The sequence below is a fragment of the Lathamus discolor genome, chromosome 5, assembly GCF_037157495.1.
Source record: "Lathamus discolor isolate bLatDis1 chromosome 5, bLatDis1.hap1, whole genome shotgun sequence".
NCBI classification, from domain to species: Eukaryota; Metazoa; Chordata; class Aves; order Psittaciformes; family Psittacidae; genus Lathamus; species Lathamus discolor.
In genome coordinates this window covers 81,650,701-81,666,771 of record NC_088888.1, presented here as the reverse complement: position 1 = coordinate 81,666,771, position 16,071 = coordinate 81,650,701, and the positions used below count along the sequence as shown (strand labels likewise).

At 38.6% G+C, this 16,071-nt stretch overlaps 1 protein-coding gene across 1 annotated transcript in view; it reads right to left on the bottom strand.

The window, feature by feature from the left end:
- LMBRD1 (LMBR1 domain containing 1) overlaps nucleotides 1-16,071 on the bottom strand; it is an 82,359-nt gene that overhangs the window by 47,962 nt on the left and 18,326 nt on the right. The window contains exons 5-7 of the mRNA XM_065681453.1: nucleotides 15,796-15,863; nucleotides 10,727-10,815; nucleotides 7,034-7,107 (exon numbers count right to left, since the gene is read on the bottom strand). Of these exons, the coding sequence (XP_065537525.1) occupies nucleotides 7,034-7,107; nucleotides 10,727-10,815; nucleotides 15,796-15,863 (231 nt within the window). The remainder of the gene's footprint in view (nucleotides 1-7,033; nucleotides 7,108-10,726; nucleotides 10,816-15,795; nucleotides 15,864-16,071) is intronic.

The following is a 16,071-nucleotide window of genomic DNA, read 5'->3' as shown; positions in this document are numbered from 1 at the left end:
TATGCCAGCTCTTCTTTTCTCACTGTATGCTAAAGTAGGACTTTTTTACTTAATGAATTATTCACATTACAGAGCACTAATTCATGTAAGTCAGTTCATTATCTTCTGTGCTTACACTAATTCAGAAAGTTATATTTGATTTTTCCTGAGACCTCTTCAGTTCTGATCTTGCAGTGTTCAGTCTTACAGTACTACTTGCTCATTTGGACCTTCTTGCTGTTTCTTGGCCTTTAACATTTAAAAGGTTTTCCCCCAAGCTTTCCCCTTTTAGGTTTATCACTGCACCTTAGGAATTCCCTACCTTTCAGTTCTAAGATCACTTAACACGCTGACTGTAGCTGTTGTCTCAAAATTCCTTTTGCCAAGTTGATCTGGACTACTTCCAAACCTGTTCCTGTAATTTTCATGCATTGAAGCTGCTGTCTGAAATGCCTCTAACAGCATCTTTCAAACCATATGCCTTTCTTTTTTTCCCTGCCCATGGCAGGGGGGTTGAAACTAGATGATCTTAAGGTCCTTTCCAACCCTAACTATTCTATGATTCTATGACTCTTTTTGTCTTCCCTGCTGGTTTTCCAAATTGTTGTTCAATCTTTCCTTAAACTGGATGTCCTTTTGATATTTCTAACTCATTTGTCTTTTGGCTGACTGTGTCTAAGCATTTCTTTATTATTTGTTTCTGTAGGCTATTTTCTTCATCATGCATTACATTCTCCAAATATCCCAAAAGTTGCCAGCTTGTTTCCTTATGTCCTTTAGGGCTGGGGGCAGGGTGGTATCAGGTAATGATAATGTTAAGAAAAGACCTCAAATTTTCATCCCAAAGATCTGCAGTTCATATTCCAGCTTTATGTCTTATCCATTGTTAAAGACTGCATGGATTTAATAGTAAGGATTTAACTTCTGCATGTGTTCTTCTGCTCTAGAAGTTTCCTGTACTTACTGACATCAATCTGCAGCTGGTATCTACAATAGAAGACCCTTTGGTCTCATATTATATTATATTATATTATTAAATTAATATATATTAAATTATTATATATAATAATTGTATTCCAGTGCCTCACCTCCCCCACAGTAAAGAACTTCTTCCTTATATCTAACCTAAATTTCCCCTGTTTAAGTTTGAACCCATTACCGCTTGTCCTATCATTACAGCCCCCAATGAAAAGTCCCTCCCCCAGCACCCTTGTAGGCCCCCCTTCAGATACTGTAAGGCTGCTACGAATTTCCTCTTTTTTAAATAAGAGAAAAAAAAAAAAAAAAAGGAGATTTGCTTGTGGAACTTGCATTAGTAGCATACTTTGCTGTGCAAGTATAATTATAAAAATAAAATAATATTATTAAATAAATCTATATTAAAATATATATATTTGTCCTGGGTTGAGCAGCAGCAGTCATTTTTCTCCTTCTTAGGAGCTAGTACAGTGCTGTGTTTTGATCTTTTGGCCTGGGAACAGTGCTGATAACGCCGATGTTTTCAGTTGCTGCTCGAATGTTTGGTCTGGCCAAGGACTTTGTGAGCCTCATGCTCTGCCAGGGAGGAGGGGAGGCCGGGAGGAAGCAGAGACAGGACACCTGACCCAAACTGACCAAAGAGGTATTCCATACCACAGCACGTCATGCCCAGGATGTAACGGGGAGTTACCCGGGAAGGGCTGGGACTGCAGGGTTGGACAAGGTATCGGTCGGTGCTCGGCTGGGGGGAGTGGGGCGAGTTATTGGTCAGCTGGTGTTGAGGTCTTGTATTCTTTCCTCTTGTTATTTCCTTTAGCATTATTATTATTGGTGGTAGCAGCAGTGATTTGTGTGATACCTTACTTACTAAACTGTTCTTATCTCAACCCGTGGGAGTTGCATTCTTTTCGATTCTCCTCTCCGTCCCTCCAGGAGCAGGGGGAGGGCAAGAAGGGGGGGAGTGAGTAAACGAGGTTTGTGGTTGGGTTTAAACCACGACAATATTATTATAAAGGTTCATGACCTTTGTGCCCTTTGCCTCTGGTCCCATGACCCAGCACCACTGTGAAGAGCTTGGCTCCATACTTTTTTAACTCTCCCTTCAGATATCTGTACACACTGATAAGACTTCACCAGAGCCACCTTCTTCTTTAGGCTAAACAATGCCAGTTGAACAGGACTAGTTGCAACACTGACCTCTGAGGGACACCACTCATCACCAGCCCCTGACTGGACATTGAGCCATTGACCACAACTCTTTGCATGTGGCCATCCAGCCAATATTTATTCCACCAGGTGGTACACCCATCAGATTGCTGTCTCTCCAGTTTAGATACAAGGATGTCATGTGGGACAGTGTCGAACGCTTTGCATAAGTCCAGCTAGATGACATCAACTGCTCTACCCCTGTCCATCAGTTCCACAGCCCCATCATAGAAGGCCACCAAATTGGTCAGACAAGATTTGCTCTCAGCGAAGCCATGCTGGCTGTCACCAAGCACCTTATTGTTTTCTATGTGCATAAGCATGATTTCCAGGAGAATTTGCTCCATGATACTGCCAGGCACAGAGGTGAAACTGACTGGTCTGTTCCCTTCTTGAAAATGGGGGTTATATTTCCCTTTTTCCAGTCGTCAGGAACTTCACCTGACTGCCATGATTTTTCAAATACGATGGACAGTGGCTTAGCAACTTCATTTGCCAGCTCCTTCAGGACCTGCGGATGGATTTCATCAGGTCCCATGGACTTGGGCACCTTCAGGTTCCTAAGATGCTCTCAAACCTGATCCTCTCCTACAGTGGGCCTAAGGTCTTCCATTTTCAGAGTCTCTACATTTGTTTTCCCAGGCCTGAGTGGGGGGGTTAGAGCATTTGCCAGTGAAGACTGAGGTAAAGAAGTTACTGAGAACATCAGCCTTCCAACAAATCCAGGATAGCCAGTTCTCCTGTTAGCTTCTGAAGAAGGCTCACATCATCCCTAGTTTGCAACATACCTATAGAAGCCTTTCCTGTTATCTTTGACATACCTGGACAGACTCAGTTCTAACTGGGCCTTAGCTTTCCTGACCCAATCCCTAGCTTGCTGGACAATGTTCCGGTATTCTTCCCAGGCCGCCTGCCCTTGCTTCCACTTTCTATAAAAAGGGACATTTTACAAGGGCATGTAGGGGACAAGAAAGAATGGCTTTTAATTTAAAGACGGTAGATTTAGATTAGATATTAGGAAGAAATTCTTTACTATGAGGGTGGTGAGACACTGGAACAAGTTGCCCAAGGAAGTTGTGGCTGCCCCATCCCTGGCAGTGCTCAAGGCCAGGCTGGGCAGGGCCTTGAGCAACCTGGTCTAGTAGGTGTCCCTGCCTGTGGCAGGGGAGTTGGAACTGGATGGTCTTGAAGGTCACTTCCAACTGTAACCATTCTGATTCCCTTTAAGAACACAACTGCAACACTGGCAATCAAATAGACTGAGACTATTCAGAAGTCCAGGAAACAAAAAAACCAAAACAACAAAACAACCAAAACACCTAACAAAAACAAAACCAAAAAACCATCAGTTATGTCTGTACCACAAATCCTCAACTCTTAACTAACGTAAATCAAAGATCTGAGATAACCTCTGTTCAGAGACAAAGGAACTCAGATACCACACACTGTGTTCTCATCTATTCCCTCTGTCCTTTTTTCCATCATTTGATAGGCACTTGCGCAAAATTTTGAAGTACATGTCTTTGTTCTTGTATTTACCCTTATATAAAGCTATTCTATTTTTGTGCTTAAAAGATCTATCACCAATTATCAAACAGTGGTTGGATGACTAAGCACAAAGGCCTCCCACCTTTATAAACTAGGACAAACAATTTGATAGGCATGCAGAAGGCTGGCTGAGAAACAGAGGCCTAACTACATACTTGTCAGATACCCAAAGACAGAGGTACTGCCCCCACAGACTAGCCTATGCACTAATGCCTTTGTCTTATATAGGTGAGTGGGGTTTTTTTGTTTGAGTTTGTTTGTTTTGTTGTGTTGGGTTTTTTTTTAATAGAAGACTAGCAAAAAATCCATAGTGCAATGAAATGGGAAGTTATCAAGATTAAAATAGTTACTCCTTCCAGAATCATACTTCTCCTCCCAGTGGAGGGAGTAGGGTAATCTCAGCTGGTAAAGACAGAGGCTGTACAGAGGCCAACCTCTCCCTGAGGCTTAAGCAAGGGTGGCAGACCAGGAACTTTTCACTACTAAAGTAACTTGTGCATGAAGTTTTAACACTGAGAAAAGCCCAGTCCACGATATAAACTGGAATGCATGTACATGGCATCCACATATTGTCAAGGTCACATTTGTCTTCAGTCTTAAGACCATGTGAAGAGCACTGCTCATACTGTTACAGGTGGAGACTGCTTATGTTTGGAAGCCCAACCAGTGGGCCAAATGTTATGAAAGCACAGAGCATGAATATATGTATGCTACATGCATATTCCTTCTATAACTTTGAGAACACAGACCGTCTAATAAGCAGTTTTCACTGTGACACATTTGTACTTCGTCCACCAAGGTAAAGCCAACTCACTGTTTCAGCATAAGACTCTTCAACTGCTTGCAAACAATGACAAAACCTCTCATATCAGAGGTGGACAACAACTACCTCCTGTGTGAGCTCATCCCTAAAACTTCTCTGAAACAGCTCCTCCATTTTTCCAAAGCTGTCTTAACACTTACTGTAAACCAGGAGAGTTTCAGAAGAATAAAATGCTGCAGTTAAAACAAAGTTAATAGTAGTTCTATGCTCCAGGCATTTGCATGAACAGCTCAGTCAAGGTTTTCAAAGCAACAACTTACCTTAAAAATCTTAGTAATTGAGGCATACAGAGAAGGCTATTTTAGTTCTCATGCTTTTTGTTTCATCTCATTTACCATCAAAATATTGTTTGCATTTCAGTCAGCAGTATATTTGTGCAAAATAAAACAATCTTGCATTTTAGATGCTTCTGGATGTTTACTAACAGTTAAAGAAAAATACACCCAGCTGTTAGCAAATAAAACCACCCCAAACACCACTGAGGACATTCTCACAGCTAATGAGTTTGCTCTTAATGTAAGTCTCATGGAGGTTAAAAAACACTACATGTTCAATTACATGATTGCAGAGCACAAGACATTAATCTTTCCTTCCTCAATTAAGGGAAAGGAATTTAAAAGCTGACATTCTATTATAGGCTAAACAAAGGTCTGGATTTTTTTGACCAGCACTTGCTCTAGATAGCAGCAATAGAGCCTGAATGATTTAGTGACCCATATCAGTCAGAAAAGGCCTGAAGCAATAGAATTTATTACTCAGGTCAAGTTAAAATACTTAATCATTAGGGCTGAGAGCCATTTGGCTCACCCGAGATACCTACTAGCTGATCCACCAAATTGCTCTCCTACCTACTGCACAGAGCCTAATGACCACCAAGCTGTCAGTGTTCTGACACAACTAAAAACCTGTACTGAACTGCCTCCCATAATCCTGCTCTAATTTACACGAGCTGAATTCACTAGTATGAGGAGACAGAAAATCATTAGTTACACTTGTTACTTAATTTAGAGTGGCTTATGAGTCCAAAGGTATTATTTAGTAGGTACTTTATCCCTTCACTCAATTATGACTAAAACAGTTATTCCCCATTCTTGTATCCTTGCTCTACAATTTTATTCATTCATCCTTTGCCTGACAACAAGTTACCACAAAGTATCTCCTTGGCTAGCAGTGCTTCAAAATAACTTCTTGCAGGACCTATTTTTACAAAGCCACTTAGAATTGACTAGCAAAGCTATGTGGGAACAATGTTACTATGTTTGAGCTGCAAAGGAAGCTAAAGTTACTAGGAATCAAACCTATTATTAGGAAAACATTGACTTCCGAGAAGTTTTAAAGCTTTACCTGCAGTCATTTTAAGCTTTAAAAGTTCATCTTCATTGCAGAATTTTACCTTTATGACAAGTTAAAACATGTAGCATTGCAAACATTATTCAGCAACTGAAGAAATAAAACAGATTGGAAAAGCAAGTGACCATATGAACATCACATGTTGACCAAAGCTAGTAAGTTAAACTGTTCCTTTCCTTTGCACATAAAAGCAAGAGTCAAGTTGAACTAACATCACCTTAATCACATGATGTATAGTCGGTCACAGAATGAACATTTCTGAATCCTTCAAAGCTATAGAAAGAACTGCAGTGGTTTAGTTGCATGCTTAGGACTACCAAGAACATGCCTGAGGCTTTAGAAAGCAAGCCTCTAAACTATCTGGTTTTGACTTTGTAAGCTATTCTTGACATAAGACATACATCTCATGAGGTACTGCAGGTTTTTCATACCTAAAACTGAATCCTGATATGCCTATTTACCCTTACTCAAATACCACAAATACAGAACTGTAAAGCAATGCTCTATTAAAGACATTTTACATTTACTGAATGAAGAACAGCCTTTTATAAAAAGTTATTATTAAGGACATTCTGCATACTCCTTTACAGATCAAGTTTTCTGCCAGACTTGTCACTGTAAACCTTGTAGAAACAGAAACATCAATGTAGGTAAGTACTCAGCAGTATAGACTGACCAGACCAAGTCTAGGTTACGGCATAGAGTCTAGGTTACGGCATAGTTCAGTGAATATAAAAACCCAAACATTTAATTCTCCACTGCTGAATGGAGAAATAGACATAAGCTTAAAAAAAAAAAACCACAACAAAACAAACCAACCAGAGGAACCAGTGAATGTGTGTTTCAAGCTTTCATGCATAATGTGTCCTCCTCTTTCGGGGACACTTCAAAATTAAGTCTGATCTGTGCTCAAGTACTGAAACCATGGATCTTAAACTTGCAGTTAAAAAACAAACAAACAGAAAAAACCAAACAATTTGTTTATTCTTCTCATTGCAAGACACTAGAAGTAGTGCTTCAAACCATGAAAACCCAGAGCTAGAATACACTGTTGAAGCTCTTCAGCATGAGGACCGTTTTCTCACTAGGTATAGCCCATGTGCAAATATCATGAATATGAACAGCTGAAACATTTGCATAATAACTTACTGTATAAGTGATAGCTGCCAACATTCCAATTACAGTCAAGGAACTAATGGAAAATGAAAGAGCTGTCAACCCATCTGCAAAAAAGATGAAAAGAAAAGCCTGTTGAAAATTCCTGCAGTAGAGGTAACAAGAACATTTCTTCCTGAATTTGTTTCCTTAAGATATTAAAGTTTATTAGATTCAAGAAAAAAAAATTGATACATAGTTACCAGCCATATCAACTCAGATGAAAAATGCACCTAGAATAGCTTTTTGTCAGCAGTAGATCCTCCTCCAATACTTCAAGCAGGACAGCTAACTCACCTTTGCTACAAGTTTACACATGACATTCAGTCACATAGTTGAATAGCCACTTATGAAATTGCTCCCATAGCTGTCTAATGCCTCTTCAAGATTTATTTCTGGCCTCCACAGGGTGCTTTTTGCTATTTTCACAGCATGATTTTCACTATTTACAGATACATTAGCAACAGTTCATCTTTGGTTTGTTTGTCATCACCCGATTTCTCAAAATAAAGCGCTATCCAGAGAATCAGGCAAGCATGGATCCTTTATACAACCAAAACAAGCCAGCCTGTAGGCCTCAGCTACACTCAGACCATGCACATCCAAATGTACAAACTGGAAGAACGTCATGGGACTAAAGAGTTACAATAGCCTTACTATCACTCTACAAATAAAAAAGAAAAGTAAAAGGGAAGTGTTACTAAACTCATAACCAAACTCCCTGAATCCTACTGCATACTTTTTCACAACATCCATTCTTTAACCTCACCATGCAGGACAACATGGCAAGCTTTTTTTTTTATTTATAGTAGCATGGAAGCTTATAGTAGCTATTGTAGACATTAACTTGAAGCAATCAATTCCATTTTTTTACCCAGTCATATCAACTGAGCTACTTTTTAAGTGTTCTGCCCCATGTCCTCCCCTCCCTTATAGTTTATTCAAGAACTTAGAGTACAATAACTTTTATTCCTACTCACACATAATTACTGACATTTTCATTAGCTGGTTACCATTATTTTTCTGAACACAGAATCAAACATTCACAAACTCAGAAATCCTATTATAGTTATCCTCCATGAGATGTCTCTTTCTTCTCACCAACCCTACAGGCCCCCTTTCAAAAATACCAAAGCCTAATAGAATAGCACAACCAAATCCAACTTTCCAATTCAAATGTTTCCTTTGCCATTTTTGCTAGATAATACCAAACAACTCCCTCAAAGCTAACAGCAATATATTCATAAATTTCAAATGCTACAGCCATGTTTAAAAAAAAAAAAAAAAAAAAGAGGGGACAAAATAAAACCAAAATGAACAGAACACAAATGCCAACCCAAAACAAAAAAGAAACCCCACAAAATAAAAATCCCAGCACTATTCTCCCTTTAATGCTTGAGAAAATTTTACTTCTGAAGTTTAGGGGGGAAAAACCCCCACACATAAACACCATACCCGATGATCCTCCCGTACATGTATTTCAAACCAATATTTAATATCCATTTTAAAAGGCTGAACTATGTTCAATGAAGCATTAAGAAGTGGCTGAAGAAATTATCATTATATACCAATTTCTTCCAATCTAAACTTCCCCTGTTTAAGTTTTAACCCATTACCCCTTGTCTTGTCACTACAGTCCCTGACAAAAAGTCCCTCCCTCAGCATCCGCATAGGCCCCCTTCAGATACTGGAAGGCTGCTATGAGGTCTCCACGCAGCCTTCTCTTCTCCAGGCTGAACAGCCCCAGCTTTCTCAGCCTGTCTTGATACAGGAGGTGCTCCAGCTCCCTGATCATTCTTGTGGCCCTCCTCTGGACTTGTTCCAACAGTTCCATGTCCTTTTTATGCTGAGGACACCAGAACTGTACAAAATACTACGTCACAAGAGAATGCTGGTAGAGTCAGAAGTCAAAACCACATCTCAATCCAGCATCTTCATGATTAGCCTTCCCAAGATAGATATAAGGAACAAATTCTTTACTGCAAGAGTGGTGAGGCACTGGCACAGGTTGCCCAGAGCGGTTGTGGCTGCCCCATCCCTGGCAGTGTTCAAGGCCAGGCTGAACAGGACTTTGAGCAACCTGGTCTAGTGGGAAGTGTGTCTGCGCATGGCAGAGGGGTTGGAACTAGATGATTTAAACATTATTTCCAACCCAAACCATTCTGTGACTCTATGATTCCTAGAAATAAACATTAGCTATACTACACTTTCATAGCAAGGACATGTACAGAGCTGAATATTTAACAGTCATATGAAGGTAGCCTAGAAAAATTAGCTTTCAGCTCAGCCACCGCCACTACCTGCATAAACAGTTTAAGAAGCACTTTATTATACACTGTCAGTTAGAATCTTTGTGAAGCAAGAGAAACAAGCAGACAGCCAAAATTATGGAAAAGTTACCAACTTGTCTTCCCCATCTCCTATGCCTGCAAACACAACTTACAGCACAGCATGTATTATGATGAAAGACTCTACAAGGATGTCAGAAGCAAGAAAGAAGGGCCTCTTCGAGTACTTAAAGTGGCAAAAGGAAGGCAAAAATGTGGGTCTGCTGCTGAGTGGGACAGGGTAAACAGGACATGGAAAAGTCTGAGATACTGAATGCCTTCTTTGCCTCAGTCCTGACTAGCAAGACCACATTTTAGGAAACCTGGGGCTTGGAAACCAGGGAGAAAGGCTGGAGGAAAGATGAATGCTTGGTGGAAGAGGATCAAGTTAGAAAATACTTAGAACTGGACAAAGTTGGCATACCCCTTCAGGGCCCACCAGTTTCAGTACAAAACTCCTAGAATAATGCAGAATACTACTTGACCAAGGCTTGTAGAATTACATTCTAAAATATTCAGACAGAAGCAAATATTCTGACATATAGCAAGAATGAGGCACAAATATTACAGTATTTATGCATTTAGGTTAAGGTTTGTAAGGTAACTTTTAGTTACCATTTTTCTGGATACATTTGGAAAAGTGACATCAAATCTGTCTTGGCTCACCTATAAAACAGTTTCTTCATGCCTTTGCTTTGAAAACACATTCTGTCTAAATACATGAACTGCATAAGCTGAAGGGCAAATTCCATTAAGTAGTATTGAATCTTTACAATAGTTCTTTATAACCCTAGCATAAACAAATTTAACAAATGCAAACAAAACAATTAAAGGTCAATACTAGGAGAACAAAGGGAAAAAAAAATCATAACACCCATAGCATTTAGCTGCATAAACAGACAAAGCAACTTTAATAGTCACATTCTTGCAGTGAACAGCAATATCACATTTAAATAGATAAGCACTTGAAAACTGTCACCATATCCTAAAATCAGTAAACTTCAGCATCCAAGTAACATTTAAAAGGTGTGTCAAGTGAAGACTCCATGAAGAAAGTACCTCTCCCCCAGCCACTAATACCATAGGACACAACACTGGAATCCTTGCTGTCAAATGGGGAGCGTACTGAAGGCAAACACTGCCAGAGTCTCTTCTCTGTAGTTCAAAGCCTGTTCTGATTTTTCTTTTGTTTGAACAAAAAGAAAAATATTGCTGGAAAGATTTAGGGTAGGTGAGCAATTAAGAATCAAGTTAGAAAACTGTCACCAAGAAAGTTAATCATCTTGTTCAGTCAACGATGAGTATACCAAAATAAGTTAGTAGCAAGTTATACAAAGCTCACAACAAATCTCAAACTTACGACTACTTCCAAATTCTTCAAACAGGAGCTTCACTTTCTCCCACTCTGTGGAGTTCTTCTTGTTGGGAATATTCAAAGGAACAAAAGCACTGTAAGCAAAGCAAAGACATTATCTTAACCTAATTCATAAAAAATAAACGTAAAAATATACTTCCACATAAAGAAAACAGAAACCCATTTATTGCTAAAGCTAAACTGTATAACATTAGGTTAAAAAAAAAAAACTGAATGCAGTATCTTACTCACTTTCTCCTTAAATGCTGTATTAAGACCAGAGTACGTGTGCGAGTGTGTGCAGTCAGGGCCAAGGTCCATGGTCTATTTACCAATGCTACCAGAGCTAAGAACACTCAAGCATCAAGAGATGTGTTATTCTGATTTACTATCCTGGTTTGACTCACATGCAGACAATACTTATTTTTTTCCCCTCAACTGAGACAATTTCTCTTAAATCTACAATTCTGGGAACTAAAATATAACAATGTTCCCCATACCAGACATTAATTGAAGTTTAAAGGGACATGTTAATCTTCTATTATTACAACTAAAACAACACCACATCTGCTGCATACCATTCCTTGTTATGTAGCTGGCCTAGAGAACTGAAGTGCAGAGAAGTTCGTGAAGTATTTTCGGACCTTCCCATAAGCAAAGTATAAAAATATATAATTAGATCTCTGCTTCAAGTCCCAATAAACAAATTTATGTGTTTTCCAGGAGTATGCCTCAAACTTCAAGTACAGAACATAAGGATATGTTTCAAAGGTTAGTGCTAACTTTTGTGCACTTATAATCACCAAAACCAAACTGATGTTCTGCAAAGAAAGTTAAAATTTAAAAAATTGTAACCTTTTAAAAAAAATGTTTGGCTTTTTGCTTCTGGACTGTACAAAAAATTAAGGCTAGCATTTAAATTAATGCATGCTTCCCAACTTATAATTTTTGTTCTTATGTATCTGCCTCTAGTAGTAATTCTTTCTGTAAAACAGCATCCAGGCAAAACCAAGACACAGGTATTAAACTAGGCAAAATTTCTACTTACAAGAGCTAGCAACAAAAATAATTGTAGGTTTATTTGCTAAAAGGGTTAAAATAGAAGACTGTAAGTGAGCTCAAGTCTTAATATTTTAGCATCAGTATAAATTTTCTATCTGAGATTTAAGAACATCTTCAGATATTTATAACTTGCTTGTCTCCCCCCCAGCCTTCAGAAGCAATGATTTTTTTCCTGTTTGGGTCTTCTTGCTGAGACTACCTACAACTACTGTGACAAAGGACACTGGTGAGAGCAGAAGCCACTGTACTCACTAGAAACACTCTACAATTAGTACTCAGCTAAATCATGGCTGAAGGAGATGGACATCTGATTCTGCTCCTGCTCAAGTTCCAAGGGCCTCAGAAAGGAATGCAGGTGCTAGACTCATATAGTTTAGTCCCAAGCAAGCAGGAATCTTACTTCCTGTCCTGAACAGGGTCCTTCAACAGGAGGCTAACTAAGCCACCGGAACAGACTTTTGGCCTCTAGCTTGACAGGCCACAAGAACAAAACAGAGGTAGCATGCCTAGCCATCTACAGACTGGCATCCAGTTCACACTCCCAAAGGACCTCTGAAACAGCCCATCCACTGCACCAGACAGCACACAGCAGTTTAGTCTAATTCTTCATGCATAAGTCTTGGCTATTGTGTTGACTAAATGGCCAAGGAAGACTGAGGGCCATAGTAGACATCATTAGAATGATAGAAGTTTTCATGCTAAATAATTCATCTGTCATTGTGATATAATACAAGTAGCCCACTGACAGCCAGTTAATAGAGCACAAGTGCCAGTGAAGGGTTTTGGAGGTGTAGCTGAATTCACTTAAAGCAAACAAACACAACAGCTCAGCTGTGATGTCTTACATTTGGAGTTCTGTACGCAAATTAGATTATTCACTGCAGTATTTTCATTTTAAGCACAGAAGCAAACTACTATGCTGTTTAAAACACATCGTGGGAGTATTATGACTAAGATCTAGACCAATATCTGGGCTGAAGAACAAGTAAAGTAAATGCAAGACATGCAGTTTAAAGCTACTAACTTTTGGCAGGCCTAAAAATACACACAGGTGTAGATAGGTCAAGTTTTATCCTTAAATCAGAGTGCCATTAATTGTCATCCTTCAGAAAATAATTTCTAATAAATTAAGCTCATTTCCTTAAAGTGAGTTCTGCTATAATATAATCTGCATAACTATTTATAGGCTAATGAGATATATTCATAGCTTTTTAAAAGCTAATGGTTCCAGAAAATTTAAGGTAACCAGTTTAATTCCAAACACTGAGTGTCAGGAAAACACTCCTTTTAAAACCAAACATTCATTAGCCTCAGAAGCAAACATTTTACTTCAAACCAGATTGCTGTATAAATGCGCCTTAATGTAGATTGCAGTATCTTAAGCCCCCTGGATCCACCACATGACATTTAGAGTAAATAAGCTACACTCAAGGAAAGCACATCATTTCTAAAAAAGGGAAGCGCATTGCAAGTATTAGCTCTGAGTATTCCAGTATATTTGTCCCATACTCTGCTCTTAATGATGCTCTGCATCAAGTTATTTGTGTGAAGGGCATTTAAGTGCTATTAAAGATATGCATATTTTTGCCACAGGAAGAGGCTTTGTAACAAACAATTAGAGTAAGAGGCATAAATACTACTCTTGCTTAACAATTTAGACAAAAGAATCCTGTTCATTGAGCTGTGCTACCAACTCAGAAAAAACTCCAAGATCACAAGGCATAAACCAGGTACATTTCCCAAAATAGTCATAGATCTCTAATGGAGTACATTAAACATCTGAAACTTCAAGCTTAATATAACTTTTATGGTTTTTTTGAGGACTGCTGACCAGAAGAGAGATAGGGACTTCAAAAGACAGACCTACTTATCTTTAGCAGAACCAAGCTATTTATTCAACTGTTTTAATTATACAGGTTACTTGCTAAATCAATCAGAACAGAATGTCTTGATAAAAGACATCAGTCATGTAAGCACAAGAAGACAGGCTATCTTCTACGCAGTTAACAGGAAACATCCCAACCCCTCTTGCTCTCAGTCTGTGTGCATGAGTATTCTAGTCCATTAAACCCTGTCTTGTAAAATAAAATTCAGTACATAACATTCTGCTCTGTTTTAGTGCTGCTCTGATCTGGACCACCAGTGGAAAAAAAATCTGCTACTGCCAGGTATAGGCAATAGCGAAAGATTTGTCTTCACTACCAAGTTCAGTTGAGCCCCTCATATACAAGCTTCAGCTCCAATACTTCTACCTCTTCCCCATCACACTGGTACTTCTGAGTCCTTCTCTTTGTCCTTGCTGTGCAGTTTACTGACTTAAGATAGTTAACTTTCCCACAGCAAGCATGTACCTAACACTGAAACATCTGCTATTTTTATTTACATATACACACACACATATAACTATACTAGGACTAAAGTTCACGTTTTTCTTCAGCACAGTCACCTCATTTGCTTTCTAAACTGAGCTGTCTAATCTTGTTTGCCTTCAAGAGGACAGACAAGAATTTTTATCTTCCGCAGCAGCATCTTAAGTACATTTCAAGGGCATTAGGATGATGCTACTACTTAATCATTATCATCTTAAAAGAAAGCAAGCAGCCTTATATGTATAACAGCAGCAAGATAGCCCCAGTTAGAACCCAGATATTCTATAATCCCATCAGTATCTAAAGGAGACCTGCCTCCTGCAGCAGATACTCCTGCTGTTTAGATCAGTGGGTTTTAAATCTGTACCTATAGAGAAGCACTGTTCAGTAACTCAGTCCCAGGCCAAGTACTGTCTGGTTTGCAAGTCAATCTCACTGTCATATTAGAGGGGACCACAAAGATGCTGTAATTTACAAGTTGTGAAGCCTTTAAAGGACAAACCTAGCAGCAAAGAGGACAATAGGGAAGTCAAGAACCAAAGGTCCGTGTTACCAGAAAAGAAGAACAAACACACTTAACAGCTACTGGGGCCTCAGCTAACACCTAAATATAGCACAAAATTTTCAGAACTGGATATATCACACAGGACATATATGTCTGCCTATGATGTTAGCCAACTATGAAACAGCTTTTGCCAGAATCTTTAATATTTCTGGACCATGATTAAGCTAGCTCAAACTCCTTTAGTCTCTTATAATGGCAAATGTTACTTTTAATTGATAGGACAATAGACTTGTTAGATGTACCTGAAATGTTTATCATAACTAAAACAATATTCCCAATAAGGTGGAATACAATTAGAAGCATTAATTTCACCCTAGTGCCTACATTCCAGTACTTCAATATGGATAATTTTAGCACACATCTTGTAAATTTTACCAACTTTATTGCTGCAGTCAAAATGCTAAAAAACTTATGACACAGCATGCATTAGAAACATTCAATACTGGTGTGCATGTCATGCTTACTGGTGAACTTGAATTTGTACCACTGCTTGGAGTTTCACAATAGCAGCACTCGCTGCAAACAAGCTAGCACTTCAGAAATGTCTGCCTTTCACCAAATACCAGCAAAGCTTTTATCATACAAGGTGGAACTATTTCAAGTATAACCCCACACTACACTTATGTCCTTCACAGAACACTTCCATTTAGGAAAGTATTAAGCACATAAAACCTACTCTTTTCCTAAAAGCTGGTTAGAATGTCCATGAAGGCATTTGGTAAGAGACAAAAAAAAAAATAGGAAGAGCACAAATATTTTACAACTGTATCGATAGCTCAGTGTATAACAGTAAATGTCATATTCATCATATTCTTCATGGATGTTCATACTGAACAAACAGGCAGAGCTTGTAAGCACAAGTACCTCCATAATTAAGAAAATCATTTTATCTTCCAGTTAAACTTTTACTTTCCAGGTACCTAATATTCAGGCTATTTAAGGACTATTAGAGATTAAGCTAGATATTCATTACACAAATTGAGTACACTATAGTCTCCCTTTTCTAAATTTGCACAAAACAGTTTTGTTCGGGGGCCTATTTAGCATATCCCCTGTTAACAATCAATACAGATACTTACCCAATTAAGAGAAGAACCGCACAAATTGTGATGAATCCCAAGGTATATTTGAGTGCAGTTTTAACCTGCTGTAAATTAAAAGAAGTTCATATATTAACATAAAAAATCCAAAGGAATTTGTCCAGCAAGTTATGGCAAAGTATAGTTAGTGCAACAGGTGTTCTACAAAATTACTTCCACAGAAAATGAGTAGTTTTAAACACAAGTCAGAAGTAGACATTCTTGAAGAATCTCATAGCTTGATATCACTGTTCACAGTTCTCAACTTATGCTTCC